This window comes from Rhinatrema bivittatum, chromosome 1 (genome assembly GCF_901001135.1).
Source record: "Rhinatrema bivittatum chromosome 1, aRhiBiv1.1, whole genome shotgun sequence".
Classification (NCBI taxonomy): Eukaryota; Metazoa; Chordata; class Amphibia; order Gymnophiona; family Rhinatrematidae; genus Rhinatrema; species Rhinatrema bivittatum.
This window is the reverse complement of record NC_042615.1, coordinates 182,470,541-182,490,888: the sequence shown is the minus strand read 5'-3', so window position 1 is coordinate 182,490,888 and position 20,348 is coordinate 182,470,541. Positions and strand designations below refer to the sequence as shown.

The window sequence follows — 20,348 nt, the reverse complement described above, 5'->3', positions numbered from 1 at the left end:
CGGTGAAAACTATTATAGATCTTCAAATAATGCAACAGATTGTGACGCACATCCAGAAGATGAAGATCTCTAACTTGCAGAGACTCTCTAGACAATTCTGGAAAAGCCGGAAGCTCCACTGTCTGATTCACATGAAAAGCAGACTCCACTTTCGGCAAGAAGAAGGGTACCGAATGCAACGTGACACCCTGTCATCCTCAATACGCAAAAATGGATCTCAACAAGATAGCACCTGAAGCTTGGAAATCCACCTGGTTGAACAAATGGCAACCAGGAAAACTGTCTTCAATGTTAATTCCTTCAAGGAAGCTTGTTTTAATGGATCAAAAGGTGCACCACAAAGAACCTGCAAAACCAAATTGAGGTTCCAATCCGGACACACTTGCCGAAGTGGAGGTCGCAAGTGCTTAACCCACTTCAGGAAACGCACAACATTGGGATGACAGGCCATAGATCTTCCCCGCCATTTGCCCCGTAGACAACCCAAGGCTGAAACCTGCATGCGAAGTGAACTATAGGCCAGGCCCTTGGACAAGCCATGTTGTAGAAAGGACAAAATGTGAGAGACTCCCACCGACAAAGGGTCCAAATTCTGTTGAAGACACCAGGACTCAAACACCTTCCATACCCTGACATACGCTATGGACGTAGAGGGCCTCCTAGCTTGGAGCAAAATGGCAATTTCTGGCTCCAAAAAACCCTTCAGACGCAACAGTCTCCTTTCAAAAGCGAAAATATGGGTCCTTGTCACAGCAACCCCAGCAGATGAGCCAGCCGAAGAGGCCCGTTGATTGCCAGTTACATCAGATCTGCAAATCATGGATACCGTGGCCACTCCAGTGCCACCAGCTCCACCGTCCCTGGATGTAACTATGTGGCACAGCACGTAACAGATGAGAGGCCACAGAGAAAACATACAGATTAATTCCAGTTGGCCAGGGGCACACCAGAGCATCTAGTCCCACCGAACCAGACTCCTTCCTGTGCCTGAAAAACTTTTGCCACCTTTGCATTGGCCCGAGTCACCATGAGATCCAAAAGAGGAAACCCCATCTGACACAAATATGATTCCAGGCTTCTGGAGACAGTTCCCACTCCCCAGAATCTAGCTGCTGCCTGCTGAGGAAATCCGCCTGCACGTTGTCCACTCCACGATGTGCAAGGCCACTATCCCCTCAAGATGGCGTTTCACCCACACAAACAACAATTGTGTCTCCCAGGCCACCGCATAATTTTGTCCCTCCTTGTCTGTTGATGTATGCCACTGTTGTTGCATTGTCTGAAAACACTTGAACCATGTGTCCCTGGACCAAAGACAGGAACACCTCCAAGGCTCTGCGCACCGCCCTCATCTCCAGGCACTTGATCGACCATGATGCCTCCACCGCTGACCAAAGACCCTGGGCAGACAGTCCCAGGCACTCTGCCCCCCAGCCCTTGAGGCTAGCATCTGTGGTCACCTCCACCCAGTTCGGAGCCTCCAAATCCACTCTTTTTTCTAGGTTGGCCCTCGACAGCCACCACGAAAGACTGGACCTGGATTCTCATAGAAGAGGTAATGGCAGATGATACTCCTCCAACAACGGATTCCCCCTGGACGAAAGTGCCTCTTGCAAAGGACGCATGTGAGCAAAGGCCCACACAACCAAGTCCAATGTCAAGGCCATGGAGCCCAGCACTTGCAAGTAATCCCAGACCTTCGGCACTAACAGGCTCAATAGATGAGTCACCTGCGCATGCAGCTTTGACAACCTGTCTGCTGTCAGAAACACACTGCCCTTTCTGGGTATCGAACAGGGCTCCTAGATAATCCAACGACTGCGCATCCTCTAATGTTTTGTCAACTTTCATTAGAATCATAGTCTTCTTAATGACCGCTGAGACTAAAGCATCCATCTTTGGGAATTTTAACTATTTCCTATCACTTTCAGGCAGGGGATAAAGCTGAGCCATCACTCTGCCCACCTTCAGACCTGTCTCAGGAATATCCCACTCTGCAGTGACTAGAGTCTTAACCACCATGTGAAAAGTTTTTTGAAAATGTCTGGAGATCCTCCAAAACGGGATCTTCTCCCTCCTTTGGTCAGTGCTGCTTGGAAGCTCAGGGGGAATTGCCTTCATCTTATTTTACTAAGTACGGTTCTTCCCAGCCTGATGTGGGTCTGGGTAAAGATGTGCCAGACGAGTCGCCTGACTTTGGAGCTCTCCTAATTGGTTCGTCAGCAGAGAAAGATAGCTCAGTGGGCACAGAACAGGTGCCTCCTGGGTTTGGTATGGATCCCTCTGCCTTTGCTTGGGTGAAATTCTTTTCAAGGATTGCAGTCTTTTCTTCAGGCTCAGCCTCAGCCCCGGCCAATCTTACCAGGTCAGAGTCGCAGGTGGTGAAATCCCACATGCTTGGTGCTGCAGGTAAGCATCAGAGTACGCCTAGATCAGCCTTCCTGATAAGGATCCAGATGGCACTGATGATGAAGCAGATTCTTACTCCTTGGAGGATGGGAAAATTCCTCTGGGATTGGAACCATACAGAACTATGCTGTGGTTCTTTCATACAGATGAGCTGCCGGCTTTGATTTCCCAGACATTGACAATGCTGAGAGTACCTGGGGCTGAATCCATTTTGACTTCTTTACGTAAAGCCTCATGTTTTTTCCCTGTAACACAGGCCATTCAAGAATTGACTGATCTTGAGTGGGGCGCCTCTGAAGCGAATTTTAAAGGGGATGAGTCTTGGAAGGACTGTACCCCCTGGAGCCAGCTGCAAGAGAACAACTGTGCTTTCCGAAAGTGTATGCGCTTGTGTGTGCTATCACCAAGCAAACTACTATTCCCATAGAGCAGCAGTTCTCAACTGGTGTGTCACCACACTTCCCGGTCCCCCGCTGTCCAGAGCTCCCCTTGCCCCAGCGAAATTGGAACTTATTTTCCACTCGGGCTTAAAATACTGATAGCCTGGGCGGAACACAGCACAAGAGCTGGAATCAGCGGCACTGGCATGGTGTCTTCTTCCCACCCCCGCAGCCTGGAAGAGGAAGTGGAATGCAGCGGCCACGCGTGCAGGAAGAAGAGACCATGCTAGTGCGAGCAGCATAGTCCAAAGAAGAGAGGCGCAGCCTGAAGAATGAGCAGTGCGGTGCGAAGCACAAGAGGAGCAATGGCAGCCCCCCGCAGCCGAAGGGAGTCCTTACTCGAGGCAGTGAGGGCTCAAAGTGGAGGAGGCTGCTGCTGCTGCTAAGGTAGGAAATGCAGGAGGATGCTGCTGTCGCTAGTTCGGTGGGGGGAGAGAGAGTGAGTGAGCAAGCATGCATATGTGTTTGAGATCCTGTGTGAGAGAGAGAGAGAGAAACATGTATGCAAGTGAGGGATTGAAAGCCTGTATGTGCAACGGCAGGGGAGAAAGTCTAACACTTCTCTTTCAATGCATAGCTCTCTGATACAACAGCAGGGGAATGTAGAAAAGAGGATCTGTATATGGACAACAACCAACAAGGTCCGAATTGTATAGTCTGGGTGGACAGAGGCATGGGTGTAGCTTGCTTATTGCGGCAGTTACTACCCCTAATTAACAGGCCGATACAGTAAGGAGCGGTAGGAAGAGCTGCGTTAGTGCCGGGCGCACCCGCGGTTGCTGCACGCACAGTCCGGCTCACCTACCACTCAATACTGTATTTAAATAGCTTGCAAATGCAAGCCGCGTCCAAGAAGCGTCCGTGAAGCGTTAGGCCCGCGCAACCCATTTTACTGTATAGAGCGCTATGCAGTATCCTGGGTGCGCTGGCCTAACGCTTCACGGACACACAGGTATTTGTCATTTCAAATGACATTTGAAATGACAGGTACCAGGAAGTGGACGGTTCTCCTACGCTCGGGATTGCCAGTCCTCTCTCCCCTCCTCCCGAAGCAAGGCGCAGGGAGGGGGGGGAGAGAGGACTGGTGAAACGACATGTAAAGTGTAAAGCAATGAAGCGACTTACTTTTCTTGCAGCCCTCCTCCGGAGACGGACCGCAGCTCCCCTGCCTCCCGGGGGGCAGCCGGCAGCGAAAGCGGCTTCCATTGGTCCCCGCGCAGGTCCCGGTTCTCCTGGCTCTCGATGTTCCAGCAGGTACTCCGTGGCGCGGTTCGGGCTCTCGGCTCCAATGGCTAGAGCCAGCGAAGTGCCTGATGTAACGGCGCGAGCGAAGCAAAGCGTACTTTCATTGGCTTGAGCGCCCGTCAATTTGGGCGCTCAAGCCAATGAAAGCACATGGGCGGGTGTGACGCACGCCATGACGTCCCGCCCGCCCATGTGCTTTCATTGGCTTGAGCGCCCGTCAATTTGGGCCCTCAAGCCAATGAAAGTACGCTTTGCTTCGCTGGCTCTAGCCATTGGAGCCGAGAGCCCAAACCGCGCCGTGGAGTACCTGCTGGAACATCATCGAGAGCCAGGAGAACCGGGACCTGCACGGGGGACCAATGGAAGCCGCTTTCGCTGCCGGCTGCCCCCTCCGGAGGACGGCAGAGAAGGCTGAAAAAGCAACAAAAGGTAAGTTGGTACATGTCGAGTCGCTTCGGGAGGAGGGGATTTTAGGTTTCCTTTTGGGTAAAATTTGCCGTCTACCCTTACCCCTGCCTCTAACGCAGGGGTAGGGGTAGGCGGTAAATTAGCAGGTTAAACGCGCGGCAAAACTGTAGGTTAAAAAAGCGATAGTCGGGGCACGCGTTACTGTATGGGAGGGAATAGCTAATTCGATCGTTTAATCTGATATACATGCCGCGGGCGGAAGGGGTTACCCGGTGATTTAAAGAGGCGGTAAGAATGGGTTAAAGGGGATAGTGTATCGCGGGTTGGACTAACGCAGCTGAAAAGTGAGTAGAAAGCAGGTTAGAAGCAGGGTAACCACGGCCGCACTTTACTGTATTGACCTGTAAGCTAGATATTCACTTGGATGCAGTTCCAGCAATGCTCTCTGCATTAATGGTGGGGTGGAAGGGAAATAGAACTAAAAGGTACTAAAAGCCAAGAGTAACAAGTATGTGAAAAAAAAAAAAAAAGTACATAGCTTGCTGGGCAGACTGGATGGGCCGTTTGGTCTTCTTCTGCCGTCATTTCTATGTTTCTAAGTGTGTGACTTGAAAACCTATTTATGTGAAAGAGTGTATGTGATTGAGATCCTTTGTGTGTGAGAAAGATAGCATGAATGTAAGTGTGTGACTGAGAACCTGTATGTGTAAGCGAGAGAGATCATGTGTATGTATGATTAACAGCATGTGTGTCTGTGTGTGATTGAGAGCCTGTGTATAAGCGAAAGAGAGAGAGTATGTGTGTAATAAGTGTGGGAATGAGAGTGTGTGTGAGAGAAAGACACAACATGTAAGTGTGTGATTGAAGGCCTGTGTGTGTATGTGTGAAAAGACAGATAGCATGTGTGTAAATGTTTGATTAAGAGCATATATAAGAGAGAAAAAGCATGTGTATATGTGCATGATTGAGAGCCTATGTAAGTGAGAGAGAGAGAGCATGTGTATGTGTGTGATATTCAGAGCCAGTTTGAGAGAGAGAGCTTGTGTGTGACAGAGAGAAGAGAAAGTTGCAAGCAAACCATTCCTCCTCCTGTTAATTCAAAACAATCTCAGGGCACCTGGATATCAAATGTTCCCAGGTATGCAGAGCAAAACTTTTTATCCTTATTATTTTTCATTACTGGGTCTTTCTGCCTGCTATTTTGAAATATTTTATTGGTCTCTAGAAACTTTTGGTATGAAATTTAAATTATTGGATATTCCATTCATCAGCCGTTTTGAAATAATCTGTTCTTTTTATTATGGTTTTACTGCTATTGATTTTATATTTCTTGATTTGTTTTGAGGACTGGTGATGTTTCTTTTTTTTCTTCGTTACACTGCATACAGTCTCCCTGGCTTGTTGCGGTTTCCCTCCTTTGTAAGTCCTGCCTGTTTCTCAGCTATGCATAACTCTGACAATGCCCTAATGATCATAGTGGGGAGTGAATCAGTTATTTACACTTTCAGATAATAGAAGGACTAGGGGGCACTCCATGAAGTTAATTTACAGTATCAGCAATCCAGTTACACCAAACTACACTTCTTGGTTCTGTAGGAGGACAAAAACAATATCAAATCCCAATCTGCACATACACTGCATTATGTTTATGAATATGTTTTTAAATAAATTTCCATAAAAGCATTTTAAGAATGATAGCATATGGCAAGGAACACTATATTACCTCTGTTATTGTAGCAATCTTGTACATTCCATAGGCATAGATCTCAATTGACCCTGAATTTCCTCCCAGAACAAGAGCATTGAGCCTTAATTGTAAATCCAAGAAACAAAGGGAAAAGGAAGAAAGAATAAAACATTTTATACAAATTATAGTTAACAGATCAATTTATTACTGCAGTGTTTCCAGGACCACTGGCCAGAAAAGCACAGTTTAGCTACTTATGTTCTTCACCTGCACATAGCTGCCAACATTACAGAAAATTGAAAAGGCCTGTCAATGATGCAAGCAAGGCAGATATGCAGCAGTTTTGAACTCCTTCACCTTGTTGGTGGCATCCATCTACAGGTAAGATGCACAAGCACATACCTGACAGTTTTTTGTACTGCTGTGAACCAGAAAATGCAAGCTGAAATTTCCTCCTTGCCTGCTAATGTCATGGTAAGCAAAGACCAAGAGTTCTCAGTTATTCTGAACTGGTACAGAAGAGGGAGTGAGTAGCTACTGCTGGTCCTAAGTGTAGTCATATAGGTGAAGGGGAAGATAAATTATATCAAACCCCGGATATAATCATAAATTCCAGTTTTGCTAATAGCTTTAATAATCATAAGTGAAAAAATGACCTATACAGGCTAGTAAAAGTGCAAATTCAGAAGACTACGTCTCCACATATATCAGTTCAAAGGTTAAAAAAATAAAAAGTCCAATATTTCAAAGATTCTAAGGCACCATATATCCTTTTGAGCCTGCATCAAAACTGCTTTCCAGCATAAATTCTTCACAGTCTATGTTTCAGCAACAATGCCAATTAAGGGAAACACTAGAACCTCCATTACGCTTAGTAACTGAGAACTTGGGAAATACTGGACTTGTTTTTACCTTTGAAATGATATATATAGAGGCAAAGTCCTCTGCATTTGCACTCTCACAACCCTGTTTCGGGAGTTGTTTTATTTAAATGACTTACAGGCTGATACAGTACAGTGCACTCCGGCGGAGCTCACTGTTAACCTGCATTTGGACGCGCGTTTTCGATGCGCTAGCTTTAGCCCTTATTCAGTAAGGGGTAATAGCACGCTGAAAACGCGTGTCCAACCCCCCCGAAACTAATCGCGCCCGCAACATGCTAGTGTCCCTAGCGCCTCTTTTTACCGCGGGCCCTAATTTAAATAAATTAATTTACTGAATCGCGCGCACAGGAGAGTGGCCTGTGCGCGCTCCCGCGATTTTTACTGTATCGGCCTATTAGTAATGCTATTACCAAAATAAAGGACTTATTTATTTAAAATATTTGTAAACCACATTTCCAGCCCCAATAGGAACCGCACAAAGCCGTGTGCATTAATATATGATATGATTTATCTTTCTCTGACCTATATGACAACTCCTGCAACCATGAAGTAATAGTGCTTGAAGTTTGATGACTGAAATTTGTAAGACCACAATGTTTTTTCTGGTATTGATTGTTGTGGTTACATTTTTCTTTATCTGTTCTACTTGGTAGTAAGTACTGAACAAGCCTAGGTAAAAATGAAAGGGAATCAGGAAATTTAGGGCCCGATTCTCAAGGTATTTTCCCATAGACATAGAATAGGAGAAAAGCCTTAGTGAATCAGGCAGTTAGTTTCTATTTAGCCAACTTCTTTTGTCCTTGAGTAACACAGGAAAAAATATCTTAATTTTGTTCAGCTATTTTCTGAGGGGAACATAACAATGATCACTGAGGCAGAAAGAAGCCTCACATTCTTCTTCTTAGGCAGAATGCAAGTGGTACCTTAACAAATGCTCTCAAGTACACTGCAAGTCAAGGGGAGGACTACTCTAAATGCACAAAGTCATACTAAGCCATGTCTATTGCTTGGATATATATGAGTCTAAAACAGCATTGTTGATGATTTTTACCTTTCACATACACATTTATCAGGATTTTGCTATGCATATAGTTGATGAATATCCAAAAAATATAAAATAATGCCAAAATGTCACCAAGCCAGAAGTACATTTGTTGGTCTGGCATGTCATGTTTACATTTTACATTGAAGCAAATCATATGCCAATAATCATCCATGCCTTCAACTACACATAGGAGGTAATTTTCAAAGGAGTTACACATGTAAATGTACTATCATAGCAATTTTCAAAAGCCCACTTACACATGTAAAGAGCATTTACACATGTAAAACCCGATTTAAAACATGTAAATGCTTTTTAAAATCAGGCCCTTAGTCAGTAATGCAAGCAAATACAAGGGGAAATTATCTTTTCGCTTGCAGCCAAGTTACATTTTTCTTTTATAGAAATGTAAGGGTCCACAAAATAAAAACATCACAACCTAACTTAATCAAGCCATCAGTCTGGAATAATACATATTTAGAAAAGAGAAGGAAAGGGAAAACGATCTTGAAAATGCTACATTTAGGTATAGAGCACAAAAATTCCACTGTGCTTCTGCACCATTGTTTGTATGCATGATGATTTTTCCCCTTTTTAATAATGCAGAAAATTAGAATCTCAGTTGAAAGATAAGAAATAACTACTTACCTGATAATTTCCTTTTCCTTAATCTAGACAGATGGAGATGGAGCAAACTGACGTCACAGTATATATACTCCTATAGTGACATCAGCCTGCCAGTATTCTCTTCAAAAGCCGAACTGTGGACAGACTAGCAAAAAGGTTTAGAAATCTCCAAATACTTCAGAATATACCTCTTGACATTCAAGGGACACAACTGTCGATATTCTTCTGCATCTCTTTCTTTATCCAGAGATGGCAAGGAAATAGATTGATTCAAGTGAAAATCTGAGACCACTTTAGGCAAGAAAGAACGAACATTATGCAGCTGAATTGCTTCTGGAGTCATCCAAAGGTACGGCTCCTGGCAAGACAAGGTCTGCAGCGTAGTCATTAGATGCACAGAATATATCGCCACCAGAAACACCATTTTCAAGGTCAGTAATCGCAATAAAAGGCTACACAACAGTTGAAATGTAGGGCCCACCAAGAAATCCAACACCAGATTAAGACTCCACAAGGGTACTGGTAACCACAAGGGAGGATGAAGATGTTTCACTCCCCTCAAAAAACAGGCTACATCAAGATGAGATGATAAGGATTCACCATTCACCTGACCCCTGAAACAGGCAAGAGCCACTACCTGTACCTTCAAGGAATTAAGGGACAACCTTTTATTCAACCCATCCTGCAAAAATTCCAAAAGGGGCAGAATCCTAACTGAATGAGGGAATACTCCTCAATCCTCACACCAAGCCTCAAACACTCACCAAACCCGCACATAGGCTAAGGAAGTGAAGAATTTTCGTGCTCGTAGCAAGGTGGCAATCACCGCAGTAGAATATTCACAATTCAATACGATATTCACAATTCTTACGATATGCCCCTCTCAAGGGGCATATCATAAGACAAAACTGAGTTGGATCTTCGTGAAGGACAGATCCCTGCTGCAACAGATTCCTGTGCGCCAGAAGATGAAGGAGGTAGTCTGCCAGGAGTCTTCACAGATCTGCATACCATGACTTCCTGGGCCAATCCGGTGCCACCAAAAGCACCATCCCCCTGTGGCCTTCGACCTTCTGAACTATTCTGCCCAACATGGCCCACGGGGGAAAGGCATATAGTACCTTGTCCTCTGACCAGACCTGCACCCAAGGAGTTCAGATCTCTCCTGCAACTGAAGAATCGAAGAACCTATGAATTGCAAGAAGTCGCCAGCAGGTCTAGAAACGGAAGGCACCAGCGATCTATCATCAGCTAAAATGCCTCGACCGACAATACCCATTCTCCTGGGTCCAGACCCTCCCTGCTGAAAAAGCCTGCTCTTACATTGTCTTATCCTGCAATATGCGAGGCAGAGATCTCCTGAAGATGCACTTCCGCCCATTCCATAAATTGGTCTATCTCCTGCCACACTTACTGGCATTTGGTTCCTCCCTGCCGAGTGATGTAAGCCACCGTTGTGTTGTCTGAAATTACTCTGACCATTTGACCCTGCAGCTGAATTGCAAGCATGCCAACTGGACCGCCCGGGCTTCCAGTTGATTGATTTTCCAAAGAAAGTCCTCTGAATTCAAGCACCCTTGCGCTGTTAGTTCCTGATGGTAAGCTCCCCAACCCTGAAGGCTTGCATCTGTCGTGAGTATCAACCAGACCAGCAATGTCAGGGAAATACTCTCAGATGATCCATTTGCAACTTCTATTGGCAGGTGAAGTCAAACTGAATAGTCTTGAGACTGTAGGTTCCAACGAGACAGTAGGGAGCGCTGAAGAGGACGCATGTGTGCCCTTGCCCACAGTCCAACTTCCAGGGTTGCCACCAAACAGAGTACCTGTAGATAAGATCACACTGTTGGGCATACAGTGTTCACCAAAAGATGCACCTGCATCATCAACTTCTGAATACGAGTTTTCTGGCAGGAAAACTCTGCCCTGCCTCATGTCGAACCAAACACCAAGATATTCCAATGACTGAGATGGTTGAAGACTGCTCTTAGCTAAGTTTACCACCCATCCAAGCTCTTGCAACAGGGAGATTACCTTGCGGGTCACCGGTCAGCTTTCTTCCAGAGATTTGGCCCAATTTTTATTTATTTATTTAAAAGTTTTTCTATATCGCCCATTCAAACGTAGATCTAAGCGGTTTACAATATTAGCATACATAATTAAAACAAAAGTAAAAAATAAAAACAGTAAAGTATATAGGTTAAAAGAGAAGGGCAGGAATTTACAATTTCAAGACCACATCTAAAAATAACATCATAGAAATAATATAATAAGAGAAAGTCACCACAAAATAAAATAAAGGACTTAGCAAAAAGAAATTCGGAACTGCGAAAACATGTGTAGTCAGGATTGAGAAAAATGAGAGCGTTATGGTTGGAGGTTATTGAAAATTGAAGAGCATAAGTAGGTTTTTATGGCTTTTTTGAATTCTTTTGTGTTGGTCAGTAGACAAAAGATTTGGAAGTAAATTTCAAAGTATGGGCCTGCCACAGAGAAAGCACGTCTACGGGTGAGATCTAGTCTAGCTATTTTAATATTTGGAATTTCAAAGTAGTTTTTATCTATGGAATGTAAGTGATGTGAAGATTTATAGAGGCGGAGAGAGGAGCATCGCCATATTGCTGGGTTATGAAGTAAAGTATGTATGATGGTAAAAACCTTGTAAAGGATACTTTAGCGTATCGGTATCCAGTGGAGATGCTTAAGAATTGGGGTTATATGATCTCTTTGTTTAATGTTTGTTGATAAATGGGCTGCAGCCAGTCATCCAAATCTGGGTGTACTAGGATCCTATCCTCTCTCAACTCTGCCACCACCACCATCATTAACCTTGGAAATAGTTCTGGGTGCAGTGGCCAGACCAAAAGGCAGTGCCTGAAACTAAAAGCAAAATGCAGAAACCGTTGGTGGTCCAATTGGATGGGAATATGGAGGTATGCCTTGGACAGATCCAAGGTGGGCAGAAATTCCCCCAATTGCATGGCCATCATCACTGAGCGCTGTGTTTCCATACGAAAATGAGTCACCCGCAAATGACGGTTGACTCCTTTGAGATCCAGGATAAGATGAAAAGAGCCCTCCTTCTTGGGCACAACGAAATAAATGGAATATCGCCCCATATTTTCTTGAGACATGGGCACTGGAACCACAGCCCTCAGACTGAGGAGCCTTGACAGTGTAGAATCGATTGCCTGCTTCTGCGGGGAGCGGCATGGAGACACCATGAACATGTCCTGAGGAACACTGCGAAACTCCAGCGCATATCCTTCTCGTATCACCTCCAGGACCCATTGATCCAATGTGATCTTGACCTACCTTTGATAAGAGAGAGCGTGGCGCCCCCCTATCTCCTGTTCCCGGGGGTGGGTTGGCAAACCTTCATTGGGAGGCTCAGGAAGTTCCACTGTCCAAGCCCGTGCCGCGCCTGGGCTGTCTGGGACGAAAGGACTGAGACCTACCGAAAGGCCAAACCCTCTGAAAAGCCATTCCTCTGCAGGGTCAAAAATGCTTGGATCCCCTAGCATGACCTCTCATGGTAGAGGAACCTCCAGGATCCACTTGTTTAACTGTGACTTTGGCTCATTCCTCGTAAAAAAGGGCCAGCCCACCCTCCTACCGCTGCAGAGAAGAGTGGGCCAGCCTCATTTCATTGCGAGGTTTTTAGCTTCCCCAGCTCCCTAAGCGGAGTTGTCCCAGGCCAGTTTCTGCATACCCCAAAAGGACTGTGCTCTACCCGTCTCTTGCTTCTGAGGCACTGATGAACCTCTATTCTGCCGATATTTTCTATTATCTCTAAAGGGGAAGCGAGTTGAGAAGGGTTTTTTTGCCTCTCCCAGGTATTTTATCAACTGCTCCAGGTCCTCTTTTTAACAGAAACTTGCTTTTGAAGGGCAAAGCACTAAACAGACTTGAACCAGACTTCCACTGCCCTGTTTCATAACCATAGCAGCCTCCTAGCTGAAAAAGCTGACATCATAATCCTGGGGGAGATCCTAATCAAATCATATAAGGCGTGTGCCACATAGGCTACCGCCACTTCCAAGCATTTGGCCTGCTTAGCTGCAGTCTGAGAAGATGCCTCCTTTGCTTTTAAATGCTGTACCCAGCGTAAGCATACTCTTTGCATGAAGCTGTTGCATACAGTCGCCCTAATGCTCAATGCTAAAACCTCAAAATCTCTTGAGCTGGACCTCCAATTTTTGGTCCTGCATGTCTTTCAGAGTTCCTGACCCTGCCACTGGGATGGTGGTCTTCTTGGTCACTGCAGAAACCATGTTCAACTTTGGCAGTATCAATAGACAGAGGTCCTCCTCCAGTAGAGCATACAATTTTGACATTGCCCTCTCTACTTGGAACCTGGTCTCCAGAGTATCCTATTCCCTTACCACCAACTTCTTTGCTGATTTATGAAAAGGGAAGGCCTTCGTTGGACTTTACAAGCTTACCAGGATGGGATCCACTCACTCATCAGACTCCTCCTGCAGTAGCTTAATACCCAGCTCTTTGAGCATGTAGGGAATTAAAAGCCATAACTCCTCTTTTCTGAATAGCCTTAGGGTCATCCTCCTCGGCCACTGGCATTTCCTCAGGATTTGAAAGATCAGGTGGCTAGTCCCCAGCCAAAGACCACTCTGCAGGAGCATCTGCCACATCAGAGCCCTCAGAGTCCTCCTCAGATCTGTTCTGCTGACCTGCAATACCGAATACTCAAGGATCCCTTCCACTTGTCCAGCTTCAGCTGTTTCGCTGGTCCTGGGCCCTCTTGGGACCGTGCATGTCTCCCTTCTGCCACTTTCCTAACGAGAAAAGCTTCATGAAGGAGCAGGACAAATTCTGATGAAAACATCTGTGGCTCCTCAGAAAATTCTGCTAGAAATCTTCATTGCCCTCAAGAGTCGCCTGATACCTCTGCGGTGCTGGAAACACTTGGGAAAAGAGAAGAGGGGAGCTCCCTTTCATTTCTTGAGGCCTTTCTTGTAGTTGCTCCTAGAAACAAAATGGCCACCATTCCCGTGCTTGCCACCACAGTCACTATGCTTCATTTCTCCGTCAGTACCAAAGTAGCTCCCTGCAAGTTGCCCTCTCTCGCAGAGCCACAGCACACACAAAGTCCCGCTGAAGTCAGCTGCAACCATGGCTCCCCACATGAGTGGCAGTTCTTGCCGAGATCCTTTGTCAGCACCATGACAGCTCGAGATGCATGTGCTCCCTACTTGCTCCGAGTGCGATCCTCCCCTCACTGACGAGAGACCACTGACCTCCAGGACAGTCCTGGTCTTTGCGCTGGTCATCAACCCCCGCAGAAAACCATTCCGCTCTCCTCCTCCCGATTCACTCTCAGCTTCACTGCTCTTTTTACTTCTTTTTCTTTTTTTAATTTATAAAAAAAAAGACAAAACACTTCCCTGAGATCTGCTGAAGAAGACGCTGCTGGAGAACAAGGGCTGTCTGAGGCACTGAGGAAACTGGATCACCCTCGCCAAAGCAGCTGTGAGCTCCAGAAACCCCTTGCTCATCTGATACTACTGGAGAGGATGGTCCTGCCAGGCACCTACCAACTCCCAGGAAGACTGCTTATCCTTTCTTTTTTTGTTTAGCACAAGACTACAGGTTTTACACCTCTAACATCTGCTGGAGGCAGAGAAATACTGAGGAACTGCAGATGCACACTAGTTAAGTAGCTGTATCAGTAAAGCTTTTCTTCTCTGTCTCCCTCTGCCGGTAGTGAGGCAAAACCCAGATGTCTGGCCTGATCTGGGGTATGAATACGAAACAGCCAGTTAAGTGATGCTGCACAGTTAAAATATAAAGTATCACCATGCAGGTCCAGCAGCTCAAACCACAGCCACTGCAGTCAAGCTATAAATCATGGGCTGTGCTGCGACAAGCCTCCCCCACCCCTCCAAACTCGAGAAGGTTTTGACTCAAACAAATGGAGCGTGTTGAGGGGCCAGTCTCCCAACCCCTACCCTGGCTCATCATAGTAGTCCAAGAATGAGCCTAAAGTTATCCATCCACACAACTATTGATATTTAATAGATAGCTGGTTGGGTTCAAAGTTTATCGCACTGAATATCCAAGATAACTTATCCGGCTAAATTTAGCCAGATAAGTTATCTGTTTTTTTGTTGGGTTTTTTTTAAATTCGTCATTTAAAGTTTAGGAAGAAATTTAAAGCGTGGCTTTTTAAAAATGTTTAAACAGGTTTTTAATCAAAGATCTAAATTCATGAGCGTGCCTTCAGATGATTTTATTTTTTAAATAGGTTTTGTATTGCATTTGGAAGACACTTTAATTTGTCTTTTACACTGTGTAAAGGTCTTTGGTTTTGTTTTTCAGTTTTTGATGTTGTATTAGATTACTGAATGTTAATTTCGTTGCAGTGTACACCACTGATTCTGTGGTAGAAAGGTTAATGAAATTAAATAAACTAAAAGATTTTACCTTACATCACCTAGGAGCTTCATAATTTCATCTGACTTTTCTTCACTAAAACATATTTAAAAAAAGATTTTAATTAATATAAACATTGCATCGAGAAATACAATCTATCCTTCTCAGGACAAAAACAAGACTTTAAATGGTATTTTATTACCTGAAAATTTTTGCCGTGGTGCTGTAGCTACATTGAATAAAAATTGTAGAAATTAGTTTAGTGCTTTCAACTGTGATAATGATTTAGTAATTTTAATGCAAATTCATTTAAAAAATATATTACAGAATGTCCATATGGAAAGAAACCTGAAGTAAGCAAGGCAATAGATTCTGCTGTGATACACTTACTTCTTTGGCAAAGCAGGCAGTATTGGAAGAAGAAGATTAGCTTCCTCCTCTGCATTGTAAAAGGATGTGAGAACACTGGGGAATAAAAAAGGCAGGGTTACAATCTGTTCAACAGGCATCCATGCAGCGTACACAAGAAATGTAACTTTGCTTGTTTCAGCCTTCTTGTTTGGTTACACTTGTTATTCCCCTAAGTTCCATGTAAACCGGCCTGATGTGAATTCCATTTGTGAAGTCCGGTATAGAAATATATATTAAATAAATAAATAAATGTTTCTCTGTTTTTATGAATACCATGCCTCAAAGCTCTGATTTACTAAGTGGAGGAGTAGCTTAGTGGTTACAGCAGCAGGCTGAAAACATGGGTTCAAACTCTGACAACCCTCCATTGTCTCAGGTACAAGCTTTATTTATTTATTTAAAATACTTGAAGTCCACTTACAATAACAAAATCATGCTAAGCGGATAACATAGTTGACAAACATTATAAAACAAGACAAAGCACAAAACAGTAAGACATGTACAGATCTGGATCAATCTTACGCCTGGATTTATCAAAATGCAGCAAATATTGCATGCGATAGGAAAAGGGACGTGTTTTATGGTAATATAGGCAGTTTATCGCAAACTGCTTCGCATAGGTATTAGCACAAACTGCGATAACTTTTTCGTACTTTGCGATAAGTACCAGAATTGTATTTCATATGTAGAACCACTGGGGGGCTCATTTTAAGCCCTGGAGATGCAGCCTAGCTATCGGGGGGGGGGGGGGGGGGGGGGGGGGGGGGAAGAGAGAGAGCTAGAGAGAGAGAGAGAGACAGACTAGCCATAATGCCCTCACACTAGGTAGGTATTTATACCTGTATATGAGGGCTACCTAGTCACTCGAGGTGAGGTTTAGGTATTAGTGTAGGGGTTAGGGGCCACTTTGACATTTAAAGTGAGATGTACGAACAGAACAGTGCTCTCTTGTGAAGATTTGATGACCGTCGGAGTGAGGAAACTCACCCAAAGATGAGATCTGTACAATGTTCTCTCAACCTAGCTTGAAGGACTCTCTACCTGGGTAGGCACTGGTCCCAGCTGGCGACCTGTGCATCTCCTCGAGCTTCGGAGACTGGAGACTTTTAAATAGATTTCTACCTTACCTTATCCTGACACTTCCTGGTTTCGGGTGGTCTCCAGCTGCTGGGGGAGAGGGAAAATACCTTCACCGCCGCGCTCGAGGTTGCACCCACTGCCTCTCAGCCTCACCCGATGTCGGGGGCTAGGTCCCCGCGAAGGGTCGGCCGCCGGTCCGAGGCTTACTTCCAAGGGATCACAGAAATCACCTCGGGAATCTCGACTGGGGAGGGACCCAACGGGTGTCACCGCAGGAGAGCGGGGCTCGTCTGTAGAGGTAAGATTTCTTCGGTAAAATTTACTCTAACGCTGTGCCAGCGTGCATAGAGTCCCTAACTGCTATGGAGACGGAAAATACTGAAGAGCTACACTTCCTGCAGGGGTATATGTACTAGGGCTGATGTCAGATTGAAATCTGATCCGTCTCCAACTGCTATCAGGAGTACACTATACCCACTGGTCCTGAGTCCACATGCTAGGAAATTTCTTCTAACTGAATGTATTCTAAATTAGGCTCTGCTGCCACCAACATGCCTCTTTGGGACCTGAAAGAAGCACTCCCCCCCATGGCCCAGAAAAGCTAACTCCCAATTACTCTCCATAGGAACCCCTGTTTGAGCAGTCCTGGGGGTCCTACAATGAAAAAAGAAAAAAAAAAATTCTGTTTTTGTTTTTTTTCTGTGGAGAAGGTTCCCTTAAGGAACCTATATCAGAAGGGGGAGAAGAGAGGGAAACAAGCATTCATAGACCTCATTCGCAGCCTAATCCAGAAATAGTGAAAGCCCTCTGGCCCACAGCTATGTTCAACCGAGGGAGGGAAAACTGGTCTTCCATCTCAGAAGCTGCTCCCTCAACATTTTTCCTTTCACCCAGCATAACCAGGCTTCAGCTCAGAGCATGGCTGTAATCCTACTAACTGGCAGAGATAAATACAGCTCAGGACCCTATAAGGGGTGACATTAGTGAACCTATCAATCTCTATCTCAATCTGCTGATTGGTGTACATTACCCATTTATTTGGACTGTTCTGGATGAAGAGGAAACAAGAATTAACAGGATGCTTACTTCACTCTTAATGAATAGAAGAGAAAAGAATATGTACTATAGTACATGTGTATACAAAAAGGGAGCTGAGCTAGATGTTAACTACTGGAACGCAACAGTTCTGCCTGAAAGGTCACATGACTTTATATAATTTTGCTTTTAAGTTACTTATTTTCATAAATACCAAGTTTTCATTAATACTGACTTAAGGAGGATTGTAGCAGCGTTAGCTTTCCTGCTACACTGTTCAACCAATATGCATCACCATGGCTCTGGTGACACGAGGAAAATGTGTATAATCTGTCCCCTTGACATTTCTTTTACTAGTACAAGCAAAAAACCATGATGTGAATGCTCTTTTATACCTAAATGTCCCAAGACTGTTAAATTATTTTATAGATGACCATTATCAAACTACAATAGCATCTGCTCAATGCCAACCTTTGTTGACAATTTACTGACAACTTAAAGAAGAAAGCTTTCCACCAATCCATTATCTGTTCCAAAATAGTTAGCCCATGCTATGTCCTTCTCTAGTAATAATGTATTTTAAAATGTATTTTAGATTTATTAATTTTGTATGTTATATTTAGCTGCATGTTTTATTTTGTTGTGAACCGTTATGATGGATCCCTAGTGACGGTATATAAAATTTAATAAATCTAAATCCATACTCTAAGAGGACATTTACTTTACTATTTCCTATAATACATATGTAAAGCAGGTCTACCTGTTTTCTTCTGTCACTTCCACCCAGTACATACAAGCAATGGAAGAGTCCACTGAGAAGGAGTGCAAGCTCTCTGGTTTTTCAACATCACATAATATCACTCGCATCGTGTCAGCAAGAACAAAAGCTAAAACTAAACAAAAACAATTCTATTATGCATTTTACTGTTTTATAACATAGCATTTAAATATAATACTAGGACAGATTAAATAGCATTATGAAACAGATTCATAAGCAGATATTGTACCTTCCAATTTTAAGAGCACTGAATTTGGAATCTGAATAACTTCTGGCAAACAAGTCAAACTCTTCTTGCTTCTGATGTACAATCTTCCACTAGCCTCTAGCTTCCTGTCTTACTTTACCCAAAAACATTGTTACTAACAACATTATTCCACCTATCCTATTCCTGAAAGATGTTGAGTCCAAACATCAAAAATGCAATACCAAGCCAAGCATTTCATTAAGTATTAAACAGCAAAGTTAATTGGGATGCCATTTAGATGAGAAATGTTATATAAAGTCAACTACTATAAGTAGAATTTTGCATATCTGTTGAGACACGGTCCATAGTAGTACTATTCACAATTTTATGCAAATACAGCAACTCCCTCCAGAGTACAAAATATACTTTGATCAAGATCTTGTATGTATGTCTTTATCCTAATCTTAACTAAGGAGTGTGGTGCAGTACTTTAAAGCAGTTATATTAATAAAACAATCTCCCAATTTCCTATGTACTTCACACTCTTACAGAGTCTCCCAGTGGCAGCTCCTACCCATAGCATTTCTATAATCTAGAGGACTGAGCACTGTCTTCAGAAACTGAGTAACATGGACTAAAATGTCATCCTTTGTTATTTTTTCTGGGCATCTGAAGAAGTGCCAAAGTGACCAGATGCTCTGTACTTCTCTTTCTTCCAAGCACTTTCCAGCACTCAGCAAAACCTCCCATGAAATTAACATTGAAACCGAAATATGAGCAATCTATACCCACTGCAGATTAGTGAAGAGACTAAAGGAGTGTCTATTTAGAAAACTGGGCTGAAGTGACCTCAGCGTTACAGAGCACAGGCAAACCTATAGAGCATCAACCCTTAACAAGTTTCTGGTCCCATCTGTGCAATGCTCCCCCAGCAACACTTTGGGCAAGGCTATACCCCACCTTCACGTAGAAAACTGTCATGTTTCAGCATTTAGACCAGAGGTCAGCAACATTTTTTGGAAGAGTGCCAAAAAACATGCAACATCTTCTAGGATGTTGTTGGTCCTGGCAAAATCCTGTCACAAGGCATGTGTACTGGGCCTTGCCAATCCCTGATCTAGGCACCAAGACTTGACTCTATGGGGCTGATGTAATAAGCTGCGCTGAAGCTGCCGCGGGTTTGTGCGCGCGTTTTCCCGCGCAAAGCCCTATATGGGAATGTAATAAGGCTTTTTTGTGCGCGGGTAAAATAGTATGTACGAACGCGCTTACAGACCCGTGGTTTTTCCTGCTCAAATCATAGGCAATGCAGGGAGCCGCGCTAATGCTAGAGTGGGTTTTTTAATGTGGGGTTTTTACCGCCACGGTCATGGAACGAGTTAAGTGTCAGCGCTGACTTGGGGGGCTATGTCAGCATCCAAGCATCCTGAAAACCACTGGCGTCTGAGTGGCCAGCTTAGCAAAGCACTTTTCCGTGCGACCAAGCAGCCAGCATCGCTAGGCACTTTTCTCGGGGTTGGAACAACCAGTTTAGGTAGGTGCTTTTCTCAACGTCCGAGCGACCAGATGAGCGCTTAGCTCGGCACCCGAGTGGCCAGATACATGACCAGAAGAGCACCTAGCACAGCGCCTAAGCGACAAGATTGGTAATTAGCTAGGCACCTTTCTGGGCACTCGATCGTATAGATTCGTGACCAACTAAGCATCTAGCTCAGTGCCTGA

General features: G+C 44.4%; 1 protein-coding gene across 5 annotated transcripts in view; it reads right to left on the bottom strand.

Annotated features, from left to right (window-relative positions):
• Positions 1-20,348, bottom strand: part of ANAPC4 (anaphase promoting complex subunit 4) — a 221,010-nt gene that overhangs the window by 176,724 nt on the left and 23,938 nt on the right. For all 5 annotated transcript variants that reach the window (XM_029589903.1, XM_029589893.1, XM_029589913.1 and 2 more), the window contains exons 4-8: positions 18,422-18,554; positions 15,526-15,600; positions 15,338-15,364; positions 15,187-15,231; positions 6,226-6,310 (exon numbers count right to left, since the gene is read on the bottom strand). In XM_029589903.1, coding sequence (XP_029445763.1) covers positions 6,226-6,310; positions 15,187-15,231; positions 15,338-15,364; positions 15,526-15,600; positions 18,422-18,554 — 365 coding nt within the window. The remainder of the gene's footprint in view (positions 1-6,225; positions 6,311-15,186; positions 15,232-15,337; positions 15,365-15,525; positions 15,601-18,421; positions 18,555-20,348) is intronic.